General features: G+C 43.5%; 1 protein-coding gene across 1 annotated transcript in view; it reads right to left on the bottom strand.

The window, feature by feature from the left end:
* Positions 1-23,918, bottom strand: part of LOC140196671 (TBC1 domain family member 14-like) — a 77,392-nt gene extending 53,474 nt beyond the window's left edge. The window contains exons 1-2 of the mRNA XM_072256270.1: positions 23,661-23,918; positions 18,344-19,073 (exon numbers count right to left, since the gene is read on the bottom strand). Coding sequence (XP_072112371.1) covers positions 18,344-19,073; positions 23,661-23,820 — 890 coding nt within the window. The 5' untranslated portion in view covers positions 23,821-23,918. The remainder of the gene's footprint in view (positions 1-18,343; positions 19,074-23,660) is intronic.
* Between the last annotated feature and the right edge of the window lie 341 nt (positions 23,919-24,259).

Here is a 24,259-nt window from a genome sequence, read left to right on the forward strand (position 1 = left end):
AATATACAAGTTCCTTACAGATGGTGCTGGAATTGAACCCCGGGCTCCAGCAGATTTTAAATACATTTTATTTCTAAATGGGAATTAAGATTATTACATTGTGAATATAGTTTAAGGGTCCAGAATGTCAAGTCATGATCACAAGATTCAAACACAAAAATCTGGCACACAAGAATAAATGTAGGACATCAATGGATCTGGGGTTGAGAGGGTGAACAGCTTCAAATTCCTCAGCATAAACATCACTGAGGATCTCACATGGTCTGTACGTACTGGCTGTGTGGTGAAAAAGGCACAACAACGCCTCTTTCACCTCAGACGGTTGAAGAAGTTTGGTATGGGCCCTCAAATTCTAAGAACTTTCGAGAGGGGCACAATTGAGAGCATCCTGACTGGCTGCATCATTGCCTGGTATGGGAACTGTACTTCCCTCAATTGCAGGACTCTGCAGAGAGTGGTGTGGACAGCCCAGTGCATCTGTAGATGTGAACTTCCCACTATTCAGGACATTTACAAAAACAGGTGTGTAAAAAGGGCCTGAAGGATCACTGGGGCCCCGAGTCACCCCAACCACAAACTGTTCCAGTTGCTACCATCTGGGAAATGGTACTGCAGCATAAAAGCCAGGGCCAACAGGCTCAGGGACAGCTTCTTCCACAAGGTAATTAGACTACTTAATTCATGCTGATGCAACTGTATTCCCATGTCATATTGACTGTCCTGTTGCACATGCTATTTATTATAAATTTCTATAAATTGCACATTGCGTATTCAGACAGAGAATCCTCATGTATATGAAGAATGGAAGTAATAAAGTCAATTCCACTTAATACCTTCAACCTTCTCTACAAAATTCCAAATTATGAACCAAACTTAAATTGCAACAGTGGTCAAGAACGGAGCTTAAATTCTCAAATTATATGCCTGAAAAAGTACAAACTAAAATGCACAAGACAAATACAGGAGAGAGAGAAAAAAGAAAAACATTAATAATCCCCAATAGTTCGATGAATGCACAGATAGAGGAAGGAAAGGAAAGCAGCAGGTATAGAGTCAAGGCTTATTAACCCAATTAATTCACCACTACACCACCACCTTAACTAAATGTTATCACTAAAACCAAAGGGTAAGAAAGACTTCATAAAGACTTGAGGCTGTGAAATTCATTTCAATGTTTAGTGAATGAAGAAAAGCTTAGGCAGTCTTAATGTTATCCCATACTTATCAATGGTGCTTGAGAGCTTCAAGTTCAGGTGTAAATATCACCAACAGCTTGAGCTGGCCAAATGAGGTAGACACTATGCCATAATGACTATGGTGTAGAAATCACACTAAAGCTCAGAAATTCAGCATCTCCATTGACCATCACCAATATTTATAGATTGAAAGCATCCTATCCCGTTGCACCAAAGTAGGACAACTACTCTGCCCAAGACTGTAAGAAACTGCAGACAGCCTTGAACACAGGTCAGTCCATTACGAACACTAGCCTGGCCTCCATGGATTTCTACACATCTCGCTGCCTCAGAAAAGCAACCATAACCAAAATACCGTCCTGCCCTGGACATTCTCTGCCCCCCCCACCATGCAGGAAAAGGAAAAGCTTGAAAATGCACACCACCAGGCTCAAGGACAGCTTCCATTCCACTGTTAGGACTCTACGTTGACCTCTTGCACTTCAAAGATGAACTCATCCTCACAATTTACCTCATTATGGCCCTTTGCACCTTATTGTCTACCTGACTGCACTTTCTTTGTATTATAACACTATATTCAGCTTTTCCTTAGTACCATCTTGATGTAGTTATGTTTTAAATAATCTGTAAGGATGCGTGCAAAACTCTCTCACAGTTTTTCCATGTGATAAAAAACCAATACCACAAAATATTAATGATGACAGAAAAATGAAATGGTAAAGTAGACAATTCAGATTACACCCATTAATTCAGTTTTGGACAAATCCCAACAGACTGAATGCCCTGCTTCTATTTTTTATTCTATGTCTAATGCAATATTCAAATTACTTCAACCAAAAAGAATTAAGTGATCCCAAGCTTTAGGTTGGGAGCAGCAGAACCACTAGCTATCCCTCTAAAAGAATGAGCAGCATACACAAAATACTGAGGAACTCAGGCAGCTTCTATGGAGGGGAATAAAGAGTCAACATTTTAGGCCAAGACCTGGAAAGAGGGAAGAATTCAGAAAAAGAAGGTAGGAGGTGGGGAAGGAGTACAAGCTGGCAGGTGATACGTGAAGCCAGGTGACGGGGGGGGGGGGGGCTGAATTGAGAAGTTGGGATGTGATAAGTGGAAGAAGACTAGGATGAAGGAGTCTGATAGGGGAGGACCATGGAAGTAAAGGAAGGGGGAGGGAAGTGATGGGCAGGTGAGAAGAGAAGGGGTGAGAGAAGGAAAGCAAAATGGGAACCGGAAAAAGCAAGAACACAAGGAGGAAAATTATCAGAAGTTAGGGAAATCGATGTTTATGCCATCAGCTTGAAGGCTACCCAGAGGGAATACGAGATGTTGAGATTTCATTTAAAATTACTGGAAATTCTGTTTCATACCATCTGTTCAAATATTCCCAAGACTTATGAAGAAGCTTATTTAATCCTAAATCAAATAAAACACTTCTAGGACATTTTTTTTTAATTATCAGTAATATTTATAAATGGGAAATGATCTATTAATAACATGCCATCTTGTTTTAGATGAAGGTCCCAATGCAAAGAAAGTTGTCGTTCTCTAACAGATCTTAACTAGTTTCCAACGCAAACACAAGGAATTCTGCAGATGCTGGAAATTCAAGCAACACACATCAAAGTTGCTGGTGAATGCAGCAGGCCAGGGCATTAGTGGAAGTTAGAGAAGTCAATGTTCATGCCATCAGGTTGGAGGCTACCCAGACGGAATATAAGGTGTTGTATTCCCTCGCCCTCCCCCTCCTGGCTTCTATCATTTTGGATCTCCTGCTCCTGCTCCCCCTCCCACTTTCAAATCTCTTACTAGCTCTTCTTTCAGTTAGTCCTGACGAAGGGTCTCAGCCCGAAATATTGACTGGACCTCTTCTTAGAAACGCTGCCTGGCCCGCTGCATTCACCAGCAACTTTGATGTGTGTTGCTTAACTAGTTTCCATATTCTTTAAATATGCAGTTCCTCAGTCAAAGCAAAGACATCCTCAATTTTATCCACACATTTAAATTTATTTTTTTGAATGATGTATAATATTAGAATAGAGGTTGATCATCAGTAATTATGAATACCCCCAAGGCTATCAGAAAGGCAAGTTACTCAAAATTATCTGAAAGAAATGGCTGGCAGAAAACAAAAATTTAATAATTTAAATCAGTTTTCATTCATAGCACACAAGCTCACTATTCAGGATTTTGATTATATATTGTGCAGTTAAAAGAGAAAGTTCAGAAAAAAAAATGTTGAAGGAAACAGGGACAATCAAACCACAACAAAATCTGCTGGAGGAACTCAACAGTTTAAGCAGCAGCTGTCTGGTGAGGGAGATAATCATCAACACTTCAACCCAAAATGTCTACGATCCACTGTACCCCAGCCCCCACCAATACCACTGAACCTGCTGGGTTCCTGTTGCTCCAGATTCCAGCATTTGTACTCTCGTCTGTTCCAAATTGAACCCACTGAAGCCTGAATGCACCAGATTTGGGTTGAATATTTATCTGATAAACTTTACAAGTTTAGCCTAGCCAGCATTGGCTAGATCTGATCACAGTACTTTCATAAAGATTTGGATTGTTTGTCCAGTGCACTGTATGTGCCTCTATCCTCAATCAATATTTAGTATTTCATCCTCATACAGATCAATAGTAAGTCTGCATTACTATTTTTACTGCAGTGATTATTGCATTGAAAATAATTTAAAATACTTACATGTGAGACTCTTTTGGATTGGCTATAGTTGGGCCATATTTTAACTCTGCATCAGGCCTCTTAAAATGTCAGTGAGCCACCTGGAGGTACTTCTGCACCATCTTGTGGCGGTTTAATGTTTCTTTATGTCAAAAAATATTTGAGCAATATTTAAGGGATTTAATTCTAACTTTGAATTAAGGTACAAGTTACATTTTTAGTAGCAGATAAGCTATTTAAGTGAACTGATTATTTATGTATTTTTCTATGCCTTGCTCATTGAAGTGTCTAATTGTTGATTAAATATAGTGATTGTATCGAATTCCAATACATCCTCTGGCAACGAGTTTCAGATATCAACCACTGTGTAAAAAGTTCCCTTGGATCCCCTCAAACTCCTTCCTTTCACCTTAAACCTGGATTTTCCATGGCAGAAAAGAATCTGACCATCTATATCTGTGCACCTGTATCAAGTCATGCCTCAGCCTCCTTTGTTTCAGGAAAAACCTAGTTTATCCAATCAAATCTCTTTCTATAATAAAAGATCTCTCATCCAAGCAACAATCTGATGAATCTCCTACTCACTCTATCAAATGGAACCACACTTTTCCTACCGTCTGGCAACCAGAAATGTCCACAATAATTCGAATACAGTCTAACTAGTGCTTTGTAAAGTTGCAACATAATCCCTAACTTTTATATTCTTTGCCTAGATGTATGAAGGCAAACATGCTATATATGTCTTCTACACCACCCGATCTATACTGTCACCACTTTCAGGGAACTACGTATTAGAGCCACAAAGACCATGGATTCATCAACATTCCACAGTGCAATGTCATTTGCTGAACATGTCTTTTCCCTATTTACCTTCCCAAAATGCATATTGCACTCTCTGCTTTCTGCAGGGATCACTCCAATCCCACTCCCGTTCTGACATATCCGCCCATACCTTCCTCTTGTGTCACAATTAGGACACTCTCAGGGTGGAAGAGCAACACCTCATATTCCACCTAGGTAGCTTCCAACCTGATGGCATGAACATCGATTTCTCTTTCTTCCCTTTCTCCCACTGTCCACTCTCCTCTCCTATCAGATTCCTTCGACTCCTGACTTTATCACCTTCTTAGCTTGTCATTGTTCTCCTCGCATCCCCCCCCCCCAACTTTTATTCTGGTGTCCTCCCCCTTTCTTTCCAGACCTGGTGAAGGGTCTCAGCCCAAAATGTTTTCACAGATTTATTCATTTTCACATATGCTACCTGACCTGCTGAGTTCCTCCAGCGTTTTAAGTGTTGCATCTTGCACTTTAAATTCTATCTGCAAACAATTAGCCCAGCTTTTCATCTGACCTGTATTCTGCTATAAGATGAAACAACTTTCCTTGCTATCCAGAATACCACCAGCATTATCATGCCTCTGACATTCACATCCAAGTCATTAACATACATCACAGACAACAAAGGTCACAGGATCAATCCACCACTGGTCACAAACTTCCAATCAAAAAGGTGCTCTTCCACCTACCTTCTATCAAATCAATTTTGAATCCAATCAGCTGGTTCACCTTTGATCCCATGCACCTTAACATTGTGGGCTAGCCTACTACATGCAACCTTCTCATATGCATTATTGAAGTCCACACCGAGTGTCTACCATTCTGCCACCAGTCTTCCTAGTCGTATCCTTAATAGAAACAGGATTTCCCCAAAGGTCATGGTGCCTATTCCAGGTCATTTCCGGACTTTCCAACTGTACACAAATCCTATTTTTAGGATATTCTCTATTAGTTTCCCAACTTCTTACCCAAGACATACCAACCTGCAGTTTCCTGGTTTTTAAAAATATAGAAATAACAAATGCTAACTTCCAATCTTCTGGTACATCACCCATGGTAAACAAACATGCAGAAAATCTATCAGGGCCCCAGTTATCTTCTCCCATGCTTTCCATGGCAATGTAGGAAAGATTTCAACTGGCCCCAAAAAACCCTTACACGTCCCATGACATTCAAAGCCTTGTTAATACTGACCCACTCCAGATTATCTATGTATCCTTCCCTGAACTCATCATATGCTTCTTCTTTGTGAATACTGACTAGAAGTATACATCTAGATACCATCACCTAGATCCACATATAGATTACTCCTAATTCATTCAGGCATTCACTTTTTCCTCTGACTATCTTCTTGCTCCACATAGGCTGAAACAAAGTTCTGGGATTGTTTTTATTAAGTAAAAAGAAACTGCTGCACCTGGTGACCCTGTGATCTCTGTCTCGGAGGCCAATGTTGGGCCACCTTCAAAGAGGGTGAACCCTTGCAAGGTGGAAGATCCCGACGCACCACTTGGTAAGGCTCTGAAAACTTGTGCTAACTAACTGGAAGGAGTATTCAAGGATATTTTCAGTCTCTCACTACTACGGTTATAAATTCCCACTTGCTTCAAAAGAGCAACAATTACACCAGTGCTCAAGAAGAATAATGTAAGCTGCCCTAATGACTATCGCCCTGTAGCACTCACATCGACAGTGATGAAATGCTTTGCGAGGTTGGTCATGACTAGACTGAACTCCTGCCTCGGCAAGGACCCGGACCGATTGCAATTTGCCTATCGCCATAACAGATCAACGGCAAAAGCAATCTTGATGGCTGTTCACACGGCCTTAGACCACCTGGACAACACAAACATCCATGTCAGAATGCTGTTCATCAACTATAGCTCAGCATTTAACATCTTAATTCCCACAATCCTGATTGAGAAGTTGCAGAACCTGGGCCTCTGTACCTCCCTCTGCAATTGGATCCTCAACTTCCCCACCAGAAGACCACAATCTGTGCGGATTGGTAATAACACCTCCTCCTCGCTGACAATCAACACTGTGCACCTCAGGGGTGTGTGCTTAGCCCACTACTCTACTCTCTCTATATCCACGACTGTGTGGCTAGGCATAGCTCAAATACCATCTACAAATTTGTTGATGAAACAACCATTGCTGGAAGGATCTCAGATGGAGACGAGAGAGCGTACAGGAGCGAGATATGCCAACTAGTGGAGTGGTGTCGCAACAACAACCTTGCGGTCAATGTCAGTAATACAAAAGGGCTGATTGTGGACTTCAGGAAGGGTAAGACAAAGGAATACATAACAATCCTCAGAGGGATCCGAAGTGGAGAGAGGGAGCAGTTTCACAATCTGAGGACCTAACCTGGTCCCAACATATTGATGCAGCTATAAAGAAGGCAAGACAGCGACTATACTTCATTAGGAATTTGAAGATATTTGCTATGTCAACAAAAACAATCAAAAACTTCTATAGATGCACTGTGGAGAGCATTCTGACAGGCTACATCACTGTCTGGGATGGGGGGGGGAGGAGCTACTGCGCAGAACCGAAAGAAGCTGCAGAGGGTCATAAATATAGCCAGCTCCATCTTGGGTACTAGCCTACTAAGTACTCAGGACATCTTCAGGGAGCAGTGTCTCAGAAAGACAGTGTCCATTATTAAGAACATGCAGCACCCACAGCGTGCTCTTTGCTCACTGTTACCATCAGGTAGAAGGTACAGAAGCTTGAAGTCATACATCAGCGATTCAGAAATAGCTTCTTCCTCTCTGCCAGCTGATCCCCAAATGGACATTGAATTTGTGAACTCTATCTCACTTTTTTAATATATATTATTTCTGTTTCTGCACTATTTTTTTATCTACTCAATTTCTTTTTCTTCTATCTTATGTATTGCATAGAACTGCTGCTGCTGCTAAGTTAACAAAATTTCACAACCCATGCCGGTAACAATAAACCTAATTCTGATTCTAATCAAATACACTTAGCTTGACACCAAGTACAAATAATTCTCAAATTTGACTTTGATGGCTTTCTGAAAGAAAGGTCTATAAAAATAATGCTATATGGCACAATGTTAAATAATGCACAAAGAGAATGATGCAGAAAGTTTCAAAGATGAAAGATAAAACTTGCCTGAGGGTATTCAGTACTCACTCACATTTACCCACCAGCTATGCACATGTTGTCAAGCCACAAACCTACTGTGATGCAGGGAGTTTTCTCAAAACTCTTACAGTTATTACACTAATGAAGCCTCTACAATAGTAGTTGAAAGACCATTTCAGTATTTTAATTCAGTAAGTCGTGTTGGTTTAACTTTGTTGAACACCTCCTTTGATGGGGCTTTGTTGAGAGGGAAACAGGATATATATTTAATAATTTCATGTTATAAATTTAATATTTCACATAGTTCTTCTCCAATAGCTGCACTGTTGAAATTTAAACCATTCAGGAAGACATACACTCAGTGACTACTTTTTTTTTAAGGTATAGGAGTAGAATCCTGTGTGGTAGTCTGTTGCTGTAGCCCATCCACTTCAAGGTTGGACATGTTGTGCGTTTAGAGATGCTCTTCTGCACAACACTGTATCCCAAGATTATGAGTTATTGCTGCCTTCTTGGCTCAAACCAGTCTGCTCTGAGCTCTCTCATTAACAAGGTGTTTTTGCTCACAGAACTGACACTGACTGAATGTTTTCTGTTTTTCACATCATACTCTAAATTCTAGAGACTATTGCCTGTGAAAATCCCAGGAAGTCAGCAGTTTCTTTGAAATTCCGACCATCCCATCTGGCACCAAAAATCATTCCACTGTCAAAGTCACATAGACCACATTTCTTCCCCATTCTGATGTTTGATCTAAATAACAAATGAACCTCTTGACCTCATCTGCATGCTTTTTTAACACTGAGTTGCTGTCATACGATTGGCTGATTAGATATTTGCATTAACAAGGTGTTTAGGTGTACCTAATAAATTTACCGAGTGTAGAAAATCTGAATGAGCATCAAAATCAATCAGCTATTTTGTAGAAGTCACTTATGCAGTAGGTGAATTGTTTTTAAAAAGCATCTGATATTATCTATTGGTTTTGCCTCGCTATCTAGGCAACTTCACAAACAAAACACGATGAATTTTGTTCAGAAAACAGGCTATCAACAATATTGAGGAATTCTCAGAATTGAACACTGAGAAACCACACAAAATCTCCTTGGATCTGTGCCTACAAGTTTAAACAAGTGACTACATTAGCAGAGTACAGTTCTCTGGCTTTTCATGTAAATATTTTTTTCATTACTTTCATAATTGCTACAATTTTCATATTCATTATCTTTATAGCAGATCTAATTTTCTTTAGGCTGTCCCTAACCAATGTTTCATAATTCTGTGGCCAACTAATGTTTAATTTGAATTAGATGACTATAGATACCTTTATTTTACAAGATTTCGGTTTAAATCAAAGTGATCCAAAGAAGATGATTGAGAATGATAATGTGCAGAAGCAGCACAAACACCATTCCTGCCACAAATTTCAAGTGAGCAAACAATTCTGCCATCTCTCTCTGGAGTAAGAAAGCACTATATCTAACAATTAAACGTTGCATAAGCACCATAATAAGAAATAGTATGTGGCAAAAGTAAGCCATGCCTTTGTCTGGGATTGTACTGTAGAAATCAAGAGATTAAAACAAAAAAAAAAAATGACTACAGCTTTAAATTTAACTTAAATGAAATAAAGAAATTTGTTGTAGAACCTAGAGTAGGAAGGTAGGAAAATCTAGAGAAATAGTTACAAGCACTACTTTACGAACATCCAACAGATATACTTCAGATCTAAATATTACTATATTTACATTTGCTATATTTACAGGAAGAGCTGTTATCTCAGTACAAAATAGGCATGTGCGGTGCCCAAATTCTGTGAAATATGACTCGAAAATAACAAAACAAGTTAGTCTAACAAACATACCAAGCTTGCACGACGGCGATATGTCAATTCAGTTAAATAAGAGTTATACAAAATGTGCAATATTGTTGCCTAAAAAGAAATACAACTTGATCCCAAGGGTAACACAATGACTGTATAGATTCACCTCCAGGCCCACATGACCTACTGTCACTATTGTTTGCATTCTCAATGATAATCCAAACTAATTCCTTGTAAACTTCACTTTATGATGTACAGAGCTACGAAGCATGTTAAAAATCAAAAATACACCATCAAAGCCACTCCACTGTCCAGAAAGAACAGAAAATTCAACCCCATCGGTTAACGTATGCTCAATCAACTCATTATCAAAACACTACTGGAGAGAGATTAACACAATCAAGTAACATTTATTTAATAATAACCTTGTCAAGTGAACAGTTGAGTTCCACTAGGACAAGTCCACTGTCGTCACTGTTATGGCCTTGTTCTAAATGCGAATGTACAAAATGAACACCAGCGGCTAAGTGAAAGTAATTAACCTTGAGCTAAATGTCAGTCTTTGAGATCCAGAGAATATTTGACAGAATGTTGCACAACATGTCTAAAGTGAATAATATCTGGGTAAAATGCCCCACAAATGACAAGATTTTATTCACAATTGTCAGAGATCAAACGTTTCAATGTCAGGACAATGGTGAGGATGGTCATCAGGGCAACACTCTCAGCCCTACCACCTTCAGTTGCAATGAACTTCTTTCCAATACGTTCAAAAATGAAGATCTGTTGAAGAATTGAGCCACAAAGTAAAGTTATTCATCCTCACAAGGAATCCCAAGTATGTCATTAATCCTCACAGAGAGTCCCAAGCATATCATACTGCAGTCATTGTATCTCCCTCACAGATGTCCTGGATACAAATAATTAAAGTTGCTAAAGCAAAGTCATATTAACTATTAAGTCTCCTCTCAATTCTCCAGCAGCTACAAAGCATCAGAAGTGTAACAAAGTACTCTCCAGTTAGATGAATGGACAGACCCGCAGCAATATTTGAGCACTGGAGTCTGCTGGCAATTCATTCAATTATCTAAATGCCCGTTTGTGCCGAGTGCCATGCAGCTTTACCATACAGCAGCTATTCTTTCAGTGAAACAGGAATACATCATTCAACTCACTACGCTTTGATTGAGGTTGAACCCCTTTCTGAACATCCATAATTTCTCCTTATACTTCTTGATATATTGTATTCAGACATCCATCACTTTAAAAAGATTGTGCCAACTGGCCTTCACAGCTTAATCATCTGAGTGAACAAATTTCTTCTCATCTAACTCTTGTATTTCCCTGCCATTGATGTAGGCCGGGGGTTGGCAATCTTTTTGCCTCTGTGGGCCGGATCACGTATTAATGGCCAGATAAATGCCATAAAAACTTGAAATATAGGAATTATCCATTTAAATACATCTAGTTATGTTTTGCCTGAAATGAATGAATAACACATGCTAGAAATCATTTGTGCTTAACCAAGGATGCCAATTAGTAATCAAAGAACTCAGTTTAGTTGCAATTTATTTTAATCAAGGCATCTTTTGAATCTATTAAAAGGACACAATGAATTTTAAACATAAAACGTATGAACATGATGCATTGAATGGTGGTAAATTAAGTATAATAAAAAAGAAAATTTTAATGCAAACAGTTGATAAATCAATGTGAAACTTGATGCTGTTTGTTGCTTGAAAGCTTCTCAATATTGGGTGTCAGACCTGTTGCCAAGAGCAAAGACATTATCCAGATGGGCATCAGTCAATCTTGTTCTCAAATGGTTCTTGGTGTGCTTCATTTTTGAAAATAATTGCTCACACAGATAAGTGCTGCCAAACAATGATGCCATCTTTTTTGCATGGCCCTCTAAGTTAGGATACTTCCCAACTGGTTGAATATATTTTCTATAGAAGTCAAGCACTGACATCTTCAGAATGAAATTTTGATCTCAATATATCGTCACACTGCATCTCAATCAATTCCATTTGAAAAATTTCTGATGCAGTGTCCACTTCCACATCAAATGGAGCAGCAAACAGCTTGAATTCATTTGCACGCAAGCGAAAATCAGCAAAACGAGATGAAAACACTTTTCTCAATTCTTGGACCATATTCACAAAAAGGCCTGGATCTTGTGCTTTACTTTTTTGAAAAGTGGGAAAATGTGCACAATTTCCTTTTTGGAGCTGGTACTCCCACAATTGCAGCTTTCTATGGCAGGCCTCGTAATGTCGCCTGATATTTGCCACCTTCTTCACAGCAACATTTTCTAGGCAAATGAAACAAACTGGTTTCCCAGCTTGCTCGATGAAGAAGTAATCTAGTGTCCAAGTGTCTTGGAAATTTTGGCACTCAGCGTCTACCTTCCTGTGTTTTGCATTCATTGCCATTGGAATTTTTTTCTTCAATTTTATTTCAAAACGCGAGTTATTCAACAAGTATCATAGCACATGTAAATATCTGGATATTTAATGTGGATTTCTTGTTAAAACACAGTGATGCTGTTTCTGTTTACAAATTTGAACGATCCCATCTGAAAACCTGAGCGTGCACAGAGAGTATCTAATACATATTAATAAGGTAGTCTGTCTTCCCGTCATTCGTATATATCAGTGTTTGGTTTAGAACAAAACGGAACCTGGGGCCAGTGAAACAAGATGCCATGCATGTCCATCAGTATGGTCGCGTGAAACACTCAGAATAAGGAAAAAAATCACTCGTGGGCCGGATAAGCATAGTATCCCAATATTTGCTTGCGGGCTGTAGGTTGCCTACCCCTGATGTAGGCAAACCTGTCTATACTTCACAGTCTTTCCTCTCCTTCCTTTGTTTAAATAGAATTACATTTACTATTCTCCAATCTGCAGGAATAAACTCACAACATAATGAAAGATGACAAAATGCATCCTGTGGCGACCCACTTTCCAGCGCACACGAACCGGCTCAGGCCATCTTCACCAGCAGGGGGAAAATCCCGCGAGTGGAAAGGGCCTGCGAATATGCATTCCACACAGCAGTCCCACCCGGGGAGGGTGGGAACGGAAAGGTTTTAAAGGAGGCCACGAAGTTTGAATAAATCTCTTTTATTGCAACTCCAACTCACCGACTACATGTCATTATTTTAGCGCTGTGTGTAGCATGCTGCTACAATTGGTGACCCCGACGGCCCAAACGATATTTGGACCAGAGATGACCGACGCCGCATCTGTTCATGCAGTTTCGTTAAAACTGCCAAGCTTCTGGACGTTGCGACCCCACCTATGGTTCGAACAAGCAGAAGCCCAATTCCACATTCGGCAGATAACCTCCGATTCCACTCGTTACTACTACGTGGTGAGCTCCCTCGACCAGGAGACAGCTGCACAAGTTGAGGTGTTTATACAGTCGCCCCCAGAGGATGGCAAATACACAACATTCAAAGCCCTGCTCATAAGGACTTTTGGGCTCTCATGGCGCGAACGAGCACGCCCCCTTACTGCACCTGGATGGTTTGCGAGACAGGCCACCGTTAGCATTAATGAACGAAATGCTGGCCCTGGCTGAAGGACACAAACCCTGCCTCATGTTCGAGCAGGCGTTCCTAGAGCAACTGCCCGAGGACATATGCCTGCTGCTGTCCGACGCAGATTTCAGCGACCTCTGGGAGGTGGCGGCCCGGGCAGATGTGCTGTGGAATGCCAAGAAGGAGAGAGGGGCATCCGTCGCACAGATCACCAAGCCGCATGCCCAACGACAGACCAGACCAGGCCCGGCAGCAGAGCCTACAAAACCCGGCGACAGGAGTGAGGAGCTCAACGAACAATGGTGCTTCTACCACCAGCGGTGGGGCACAGAAGCCTGCCACTGTAGACCGCCCTGCAAATTCCAGGAAACGCCAGGACCAGCCACCGCTGATGGCTACGGCAGCTGGCCATCAGGACAGCCTCCTGTATGTCTGGGACAAGCAGTCGGGATGCCGCTTTTTGGTCGACACCGGAGCAGAGATCAGCGTTTTACCTCCAACGGGTTATGATACCCACACCAGAGAACCAGGACCCACCCTGAGGGCCGCAAATGGCAGCACAATACGGACCTACGGCACCCACACAGTGCGGCTACAGTTCAGCTCCAGCCAGTTCACGTGGGACTTCTCACTGGCCGCCGTGGCCCAACCACTCCTGGGGGCAGATTTTCTGCGAGCTCACAGCCTGCTGGTCGACCTGCAAGGGAAGCGACTAGTCCACGCCAAGACTTTTCAAATATTCTCCCTGGGTGAAGCCAAGTTGCCAGCCCCACACCTGGACTCCATCACGCTGTCCAACGACAAATTCACCAGGGTCCTGGCGGATTTCCCATTAGTTCTGACACCGCAGTTCACGGTAGCCATGCCCAGACATGGAGTACAGCACCACATCCCGACCCAGGGACCACCCCTCCACACCCATGCTCGAAGGCTCCCCCCGGACAAGCTCCAACTGGCGAAGAAGGAGTTCAAGAAGATGGAGGAATTGGGGATCATACGACGGTCCGACAGCCCATGGACCTCCCCCCTGCACATGGTGCCCAAGGCAATGGGGGGCTGGAGACCATGCAGCGACTACCGCAGGCTGAACAAGGGTACTACGCCAGACCGCTACCCTGTGCCGCACATTCAAGACTTTGCAGCAAACCTACATGGCGCAAGGATCTTTTCCAAGGTAGACCTCGTCCGGGGATACCATCAAATCCCGGTACATGCAGATGACATCCCCAAAACAGCACTCATCACCCTGTTCAGCCTTTTCGAATTCCTCCGAATGTCGCTCGGCCTAAAGAATGCCGCACAGACGTTCCAGCGGCTAATGGACGCAGTGGAACGCGACCTGGACTTTGCATTCATCTATTTGGACGACATTCTCATAACCAGCAGTAGTCGTCAGGAGCATCTGTCCCACCTCCGTTAACTCTACACCCGACTCAGCGAATTCGGCCTTACAATCAACCCGGCCAAATGCCAGTTCGAACTTGACACCATCAACTTCCTGGGCCACAGGATTACTAAAGACGGGGCAACCTCTCTGCCCGCCAAGGTAGACGCGGTCCGCCACTTCCCCTGACCCAACACAACCAAAGGCCTGCAAGAATTCGTGGATATGGTGAATTTCTACCACCGTTTCCTCCCCTCAGCAGCCCAAATCATGCGCCCCCTGTTCACCCTGATGTCGGGTAACGGCAAGGACATTACCTGGGATGATGAGGCCGTGGCTGCTTTCGTTAAAAGCAAAGAAGCCTTGGCAAACGCCGCGATGCAAGTGCACCCCAGAACGGACGTTCCTACTGCCCTCACGGTGGACGCACCCAACACAGCAGTCAGTGGAGTGCTGGAACAACTCATCGAGGGTCGCTGGCAACCCCTGGCATTCTTCAGCAAACACCTATGACCATCCGAACTCAAATACAGTGCTTTCGACCAGGAGCTACTGGCACTATACCTGGCAATCCGGCATTTCAGATACTTCTTAGAAGGTAGGCCCTTCACTGCGTTCACAGACCACAAACCGCTTACCTTTGCATTCACTAAGGTGTCCGACCCCTGGTCGTCCCGCCAGCAGCGACACCTGCCCTACATCTCCGAATACACGACGGACATCCGGCGTGTCTCGGGAAAGGACAACGTTGTGGCGGACGCACTATCCAGACCTACTATATTGGCCCCGTCCCGGGGGTGGACTATGCAGCGCTGGCAGAGGCACAGCAGGCAGATGATTAGATCCCTAGTTACAGGACTGCAGTCTCCGGTTTAAAGCTCCAAGACCTCCCCGTAGGCCCAGGTGAAAGGACCCTATTGTGTGACGTAGCTACCGGCCAACCCCACCCCGTCATCCCGGCAGCCTGGCGGCAGTGCGTTTTCAACTCTATTCACAACTTAGTGCACCCCTCCATCAGGGCAACCGTCTGGCTGGTCGCCAACAGGTTCGTGTGGCATGGACTGCGTAAACAGGTCAGTGAATGGGTCAAAACGTGCATGCAGTGCCAAATGGCCAAGGTACAGTCGCACACCAAGGCTCCGACGCAGAAGTTCAAACCCACCCGCCGGAGGTTTGACCACATTCATATGGATATCGTGGGGCCCCTGGCAGTGTCACGAGGAGCGCGGTACCTCTTAACTATGATAGACCGGTTCACCAGATGGCCAGAGGCGGTCCCGCTCACCGACACCACCTCCGAATCCTGCGCCCGAGCACTGATCGCAACCTGGGTAGCACACTTCGGGATACCAGCCCACATTACCTCCGACAGGGGCGCTCAGTTCACCTCCAGCCTGTGGTCAGCTATGGCCTGCCTTTTAGGAACACAGCTACATCACACAACTGCCTACCACCCACAGTCGAACGGACTAGTGGAGTGTTTCCACCATCACCTGAAGTCAGCCCTCATGGCCCGCCTGTAAGGGCCTAACTGGGTGAACGAACTCCCTGGGTCCTGCTCGGAATCCGTACAGCGCCCAAGGAGGATCTGCACACCTCGTCAGCCGAGCTGGTGTACGGCGCACCCCTGGTCGTCCCAGGAGAGTTCATACTGGCCCCAAGGGGGCAAGAGGAAGAACCCACAGCAGTCCTGGAGAGACTACATGAGAGGCTCGGTAACCTAGCCCCCATACCCACTTCACAGCACGGACAGAGCCCGACCTGCGTACCCAAAGACCTGCAGAACTGTACTTTTTGTACAACGGGGCGGACACCGGGCACCACTACAGCGGCCCTATGAGGGGCCATTTAAGGTGATCAGGAACAACGGGTCCACGTTCATGCTGGACATTGGGGGGGAGAGAGGAGATTTTCACAGTGGACCGACTCAAACCGGCCCATGTGGACTTGGCGCAGCCGGTCCAGGCTCAGGCACCGCGGCGCAGAGGCAGACCTCCTAAACAGAGGCCAATCCAGACTGTGGACATTGGGGGAGGTATTGCTGGTTCTGGGGGGGGGTTATGTGGCAACCCACTTTCCAGCGCACACGAACCGGCTCACAACAGCGCGCGCAGGCAGAGGGCTGGCCCCAAAAAGGGAGCCAGGCCATCTTCACCAGCAGGGGGAAAATCCCGCGCGCAGAAAGGGTCTGGGAATATGCATTTCCCACAGCAATCCCGCCCCAGGAGGGCGGGAACGGGAAGGCTTTAAAGGAGGCCGCAAAATTTGAATAAATCTCTTTTATCGCAACTCCAACTCACCCACTACGTGTTGTTATTCTAGCGCTGTGTGTAGCACACCGCTACAATCCACCATTTCCATGACCATCTCTTTCAGTGCTCTGTGATGCAGATTACCAGACCCTGGGTATTTATTAGTTTTTTGTCCCATTAATTTTCCAAGCACCTTTTTTGATGAATAATAATTTACTTCAATTCCTCCTTTTTATCAGGCTCTTGGTTCCCTTCCATTTCCGTGGAATTATTCATATTGCCTTCTGTCAGGAAAGAATATATTTTTCTCAATGATCTGCTATTTCGGTTTCGTTATAAATTCTCCTACTTTTGACTGCAAGAGACTTAAATTTGTTTTTACTAATTTTGCCTACGTGCAGAAGCTTTTACAGTCTGACTGTGTTGCTTGCAATCTCATTGGTATATACCATATTTGCCCTCAATCTCCAAGTCTTTTTGTGGAATTTAACTTCTCAACCATCAGGCTTTTGGCAGCAATACATCATTCACTTTATTTTATTAGCCACCGATGGGTTGCTCTTATTTTAGTTTTTTATGCCAGAAAGGAATGAAAAACTATTGCAATACTACATTCATTGTTAGCCACTGCCTCACCACCATCATGTCGATCAATGAATCACCCAAACCTACTCTGACCAACTTACTACGCACACATTCATAGTTTACTGTTTACATTTAGAACAGCAGTTTCAGATTAAGATGCACCCATTTTTATCTTAATGACGTATTTGATATGGAAAGCCTTTCATAAAGGGCACTGAACAATGAGATAAAAATCAGAATTATGACACCACAGAAAAAGGACATTCGGTCCATTACATTCATGCCAGCTCATTAATTAACACCACCTCACTGCACAAAATAAACTTTAAAATAGCCTTATCCTCAATGATATATTGATCAGATAATCAGTTCATCTACATTCAATGACCATTCCCATTATCTTATTAGAACTAATTTAACATAGTCTGTCTTGAGGTCATCCATTGTTTTTATATCTAGTTACTAAGCTAATAATACAATTATGGAGGCCTGTAATTGACTTGCACCCTTTATTTTCTGCAAACCCAAATTAATTTTAATTCCATGTAATGATCTACCAAACTAAGATCATTTCTTATCACTGCACTGACCTCCTTCATCAAAACAGAAGCAGCTTGATTTTTCCTGATCTTCCCAAATGTCAAATTCTCATGAATATTTAGGTCCCAGCTGTGGTCACCATTCAGCCTTGTTTCCATAATGATAACGAGATCATTACTCTTTATTTGTGCCATTAATTTGCCTTGTGGCAAATGCTGCAAGGATTTTCATATTGCACTTTCAATTTTACCATTTTAACAAGTCACTAAACAGAATGCAGTGGCCCAAGAATGCAACCACCATGCTAACACAAATTAGAAACATTCACACCACTCACTCTCTAATAGAAGAGAAATGTTTTAAAAATTATATTATACCTGGCAAAAAAGCTGGCAAGGGTACCCAACCTTTTGTATTTGGTCTCTTGTTCCGATGAACTGTCTGCTTGCAAGTATGTGTCTCTGGAAGAATTTAGACTGATGTCAATGAACTGTGCCTCATCAGTTTCCAGAGTTACAATTGCACTCGAATCACTGGTCACCAGACTATCTAATATATCCTCATTGCTAACAGACAGGGTTGTGGAGAGTTCTGTGCTCAGGCTTGAAATACTGCTTACAGATATCTCATCAGCTTTGTTTACTCCTCTAGCAGATGGACTGTACAGCTTCACATTGTCATAACCAGAACGAGGGAATGTGGAGGATTTTCGTATTGCGTTGTCATTTTCCAGTCGTATAGCTGGTGAGCACATGCCAGGTGGGAGACTACTTGAACCTTGTCCCAGTTTGTCATTTGAAAATCCAGCACACTGGGATGGATCAAAGTTGTTCGTTCTGACATTTAACACACCACAATGGATGGGTTCTGGATTTCCAACTTCTAGTGTAGGAATACCCGAGTCCTCAGAATTAAGGCTATTACTGTCTTCATACCTAGAACAGTGCAAATTGTGCTTATATGTTGGAACAGACAAAGACCACCTTGTTTTTACTTCACAGTTTTGAAAATTCACAACTTCAGAATTTCCAACACACTGTCCAGCAGGAGTCGTGAAGTCGGTCCAAACTTTGTCCTCCAATATCTTAGGTGCGCTGCTGTATGTACCTTAAAAAAAAAGTAAAAATAACATTGAATTTTGGCCACGAAACAAAAATCTGAGGACTCAAAGCTCTGATAAAAAACATTAAACATAGAAAAACCAGGATCGTAAAAACAGGTTTTCAGACCAAATTGAAAAAGCACAAGAATGATAAGAAAACCATTAAGTCAAACTGTTAAATGGAGTCAACATTATACTTTCAGAAAATAAATTTGCCCTGGCTTGGAGCCAAAACTGAGAGCATTTCTAATTATCTTTTGTAGTTCAGTATGGGAGTCCAATGATGACTAACAATATTAAGCACAGATGGTTTATAAAGTTATTAAAATGTTTTATCAAGAGAAAAAAAACACAAGCAAAGCATATTAACCCAGACTAATGAGACACCATTATTAGACATGATCAAAACAAGATTATGTTACACAAGGAGGAAATATCTCACTACAGTCATCTTGGTACAAAATAATCAAACTTTAAGGGATGACAAAGATCAGTGTAGAAATTTTAAAACTCAAAATGTCACCTGTCCCAGATAACTAAGTTTATTTACTTATCTAACTGGCAGTAGCTTGGAGATTTGTGGCCAGCATCTAAGCTGCAAATTTCACTCAGACTGTGCTGCAACTGATAATCGCATTGCCATTTCTATAGATGGATAGAGTTGGCTACAAGGCACAAAGGCAAGCTTTTGTTGGCTTACACCATTAAAATTGTTCTGGCATGCTTAAAGGTTTTGAAGTGTCTCTCAACATTGCGTGTGTTTAAATGAATTTTATTATGCTGTAATATTGAAGTTTATGCTCATCTAACAACATTCAAGAACACAAGGTTCTACCATCACATAAGGCTTCACTATTAAGGGTCAAACAATCTTGAAAACACGTTGACATAAGGAATCTACTAAAAATGATTATTGAATTTGTGCATAGGTAAATGAAGAACAACAGCGGATCACTGCTCACAAGCAATTCTGAATCAATAAATTTAAAAAGATCACACCTGATGGATACCAGTGTGCCCAGTTAAACCAAAGCCAATAAGAAACCTTGGATCCGATTTGCCAGTCAATGTTCTATACCCCGACACTGAACATTATCTACTAAAAGCATTTTTTAAAGAATCAACCACACAGTTTGATGCCAAATATAACGAACTTCTGTTCATCAGAAGCACTGAAAAGTCAGAGCATCAACTTTTGCCCTTCTGTTGACCCAGTATTTGAATTCATTTTACTTTAAAGTATAACTAAACTTTTTTTTGCCACTCTGAACTTTACCTGTACAATATTAAAGATTTTGATTGCAAAGCAGAGAAGAAAAACTCTCATCTCAAACCTCTACTACTTGTAGCTATACCTCGAAGCAAACCCGCCCCTCCCCCACCCAAGGAAAAATCTGGAGCTGAAGTCCCTAAGGCAGTCCTATGTTGAGTTCGCAAACACATGAAAGTCTGCAGATGTTGGAAATTCAAGCAACACACACGAAATGCTGGTGGAACGCAGCAGGCCAAGTAGCATCTACAGGAAGAAGTACAGTCGACGTTTTGGGTCGAGACCCTTCGTCAGGACTAACAGAAAGAAGAGATAGTAAGAGATTTGACAGTGGGAAGGGGAGACCCGAAATGATAGGAGAAGACAGGAGGGGGAGGAATGAAGCCAAGAGCTGGAAAGTTGATTGGCAAAAGGGATACAAGGCTGGAGAAGGGAGAGTATCATGGGACGGAAGATCTTGGAAGAAAGAAAGGGGGAGGGGAGCACCAGAGGAAGGTGGAGGACAGGCAAGGAGTTATTGTGAGAGGGAAAGAGAAATAAATAAATAAATAAATAAATAAAGTAGGATAGGGCAAGAAGGGGAGGAGGGGCATTAATGGAAGTTAGAGAAGTCAATGTTCACGCCATCAGGTTGGAGGCTATCCAGACGGAATATAAGGTGTTGTTCCTCCAACCTGAGTGTGGCTTCATCTCGACAGTAGAGGATGCCATGGATTGATGTATCGGAATGGGAATGGGACATGGAATTAAAATGTGTGGCCACTGGGAGATCCTGCTTCCTCTGGCGGACAGAGCGTAGGTGTTCAGCGAAGTGGTCTCCCAATCTATGTCCAGTCTCACCAATATACAGAAGGCCACACTGGGAGCACCAGACGCAGTATATCACACCAGCAGACTCACAGCTGAAGTGTCGCCTCACCTGGAAGGACTGTCTGGGGCCCTGAATGGTGCTGAGGGAGGAAGTGTAAGGACAGTTGTAGCACTTGTTCCGCTTACAAGGATAAGTGCCGGGAGGGAGATCAGTGGGAAGGGATGGGGGGGGGAACGAATGGACAAGGGAGTCGCACAGGGAGCGATCCCTGCGGAATGCAGAACGTGGAGGGGGGGGGAGGGAAAGATATGCTTGGCGGTGGGATCTCATTGGAGATGGCATAAGTTATGGAGGATTATATGTTGGGACACGGAGGCTGGTGGGGTGGTAGGTGAGGACAAGAGGAACCCTATCCCTAGTGGGGTAACGGGAGGTTGGGGTGAGAGCAGATGTGCATGAAATGGGAGAGATGCATTTGCGGGCAGAGCTGATGGTGGAGGAAAGGAGGCCCTTTTCTTTAAAAAAGGACATCTCCTTCGTCCTGGAATGAAAAGCCTCATTCTGAGAGCAGATGTGGCGGAGACGGAGGAATTGAGAGAAGGGGATGGCATTTTTACAAGTAACAGGGAGGGAAGAGGAATAGTCCAGGTAGCTCCTCCGCTTCTTACCCCATCACTAATTTATTTTTTTTTCCTCTCTTTCCCTCTCACAATAACTCCTTGCCTGTACTCCATCTTCCTCTGGTGCTCCCCTCCCCCTTTCTTTCTTCCAAGATCTTCTGTCCCATGATACTCTCCCTTCTCCAGCCTTGTATCCCTTTTGCCAATCAACTTTCCAGCCCTTGGCTTCATCCCTCGCCTTCCTGTCTTCTCCTATCATTTCGGGTCTCCCCCTCCCCCTTTCAAATCCCTTACTATCTCTTTTTTCCGTTAGTTCTGACGAAAGGTCTCGGCCCGAAACGTCGACTGTACTTCTTCCTATAGATGCTGCCTGACCTGCTGTGTTCCACCAGCATTTTGTGCGTGTTGCCTATGTTGAGTTCATCGCTGACTGGGAACTTCTGCAACACAGCTTGTGCCAAAGTGTTTCGGTCTCTGCAGTTCCTTTGCATTCAGCAACGATGTGGAGCAGGGGAGTCTGTGCATGGGCAAAGAGTGCTCTCTGTATCATGCTGTTCTGGCTTGTGTATCAGCTAGGACACAACATCCATGAACAACCCCAACCACCGGTGGGCTTCGATTGCAAAATACTTCCTCTATTTCTGTGGCAATGAGGAACTTAGTCCCGTGATTTATTTACTTCCTTCAAGTTAAAGCTTACAAAAATTCTATCGACATTCAATGGTATCACCATTCAGTCTGCACAGTGGTGGTTTGCTACTGATTAGAATACAAGCAGACCAGCCATATAAATATTTTGCTGATCAGAACAGGTTGTCTATTCTGTGGCAAGAGACTCATCTTCTAACACCCCAAAACCTTTCAACAAGGCACAAATCAGCAGCACAATAACATAGTTGCCACTTATCTAACGAGTGTGGCTCCATCATTATTCAAGCAGCTTGTTGTCCTCCAGGACAAAGCAGCCAACTTGATTGGAATTCACTCAACCACCCGAAACACTATTCCTTCCACTATCAGTGCATTGCATCTGCAGTGCATGCCACTTACAAAGTGAAGTCACTAACCAGTTATTCCAACTGTACCTTCCAAATTCATACCAACTTCAACGACCAAACAGCAATAGACGCATGGGAATGTCATCAGCTGCAGATTTCTTCTAAGTTGTGCACTATCCTGACTTGTAAATATTATTCAACTTTCTTTCCACACAGCCATTTGTTATGGGCCTTTGAAAATGCCTAACTTAACTTAACAAACAGTGTTGGAACCCCCAATATTCTGCAGGAGTGTCCACACCAGAAGGACTTCAGTGGTTCAAGGCAGCACCTCACCACCACCTCAAGCCAAGTAGGGATCAGAAACAAATACTGCCCTTGTTAGTGACACCCACACCACCTTAGAAATTATATCAAAATAATTAAAATCCCTCCTTGTATCCTCATCAGGACGCTTAGATCTTTCCTTAAGATTGTCTTTCGCCTCTGACTTCTTATCCCAATCAGTTTTAACCCTTCCTTCACTACCCCTGAATGATACAGCCACAGACAAAAGTTTTCGAGTGTTTTACACACAGCTGAAGAAGCATATCTGTTGGGGTGAAGGTTTGGTGCTGGATGGGGAGGGGAGAAGGTGAAAAGAGAAAGAAAGATTCCGGGGAGAGGAGAGGCAAAGAAAGTCACCCCTGAGGGAGGCTTGGGTTGGGGAGGGGGTGGGGGAGAACGGGAGAAGAATAAGTTGACTCCGGGAAGGGGGTTGGAAAGTAGGAGCTATTGGGTGGCGCCGACCAGCGGCAGAAGGTGTGAACGGTGCGCACACAGCCTGTACAGCACCATCGACCAAAAGACGAAGGCCGGGCGGCTCCCTCCCCAACCAACGACTCCAGACTCACCGGCTCTGGCCCTGGCGAGGACGCGGACCCTCCGGGAGGGGGACGGACCCTGAACGGAACCGTGCGCATCGCTCTGCTCGCCATTTAGTTGAACTACAGGTGGCGCGGCCCCATCTCTGACTTCGTCGGCTTTAGCTTGGTCCTGGGAGCGACGTTCCATCAGCTGCGGTCCGGCGGCCGGCGCTCAGCCCCGAACCATATTGCGGAAGTATCGCAGCCTCAGCGCCGCCATTTTGAAATATAATGATGTCACATAAAGCACGATCAGTCCAGCTTGATCAATCCTTTCAGACCAAAGCAACCGAGAGCGTCAAGTGGAGAGCTCTGCGCATGTACCCTTGGTACCCGTCAGGGCAAGGAGCTGCTCATGACGTCAATTTGGACAATGTTGAGTAATGTAAGCTACCAAACATTGCCAGTTTGTTATCAGAGGTAACCGATAGTTAACTCAGCATTTTCACTCGTCACAGCTGTAGCCTTGCTAGTGAATAGTTCCAGTATTCGCTGTTGTTTCAAGTTTCCAGGTACACCAGTGTTTTGTATCTCAGTCATCATCTGTCCCTTTCTAATTACTTCTCCTTCAAACAGACATGATCCGG

Source organism: Mobula birostris, chromosome 4 (assembly GCF_030028105.1).
Source record: "Mobula birostris isolate sMobBir1 chromosome 4, sMobBir1.hap1, whole genome shotgun sequence".
NCBI classification, from domain to species: Eukaryota; Metazoa; Chordata; class Chondrichthyes; order Myliobatiformes; family Myliobatidae; genus Mobula; species Mobula birostris.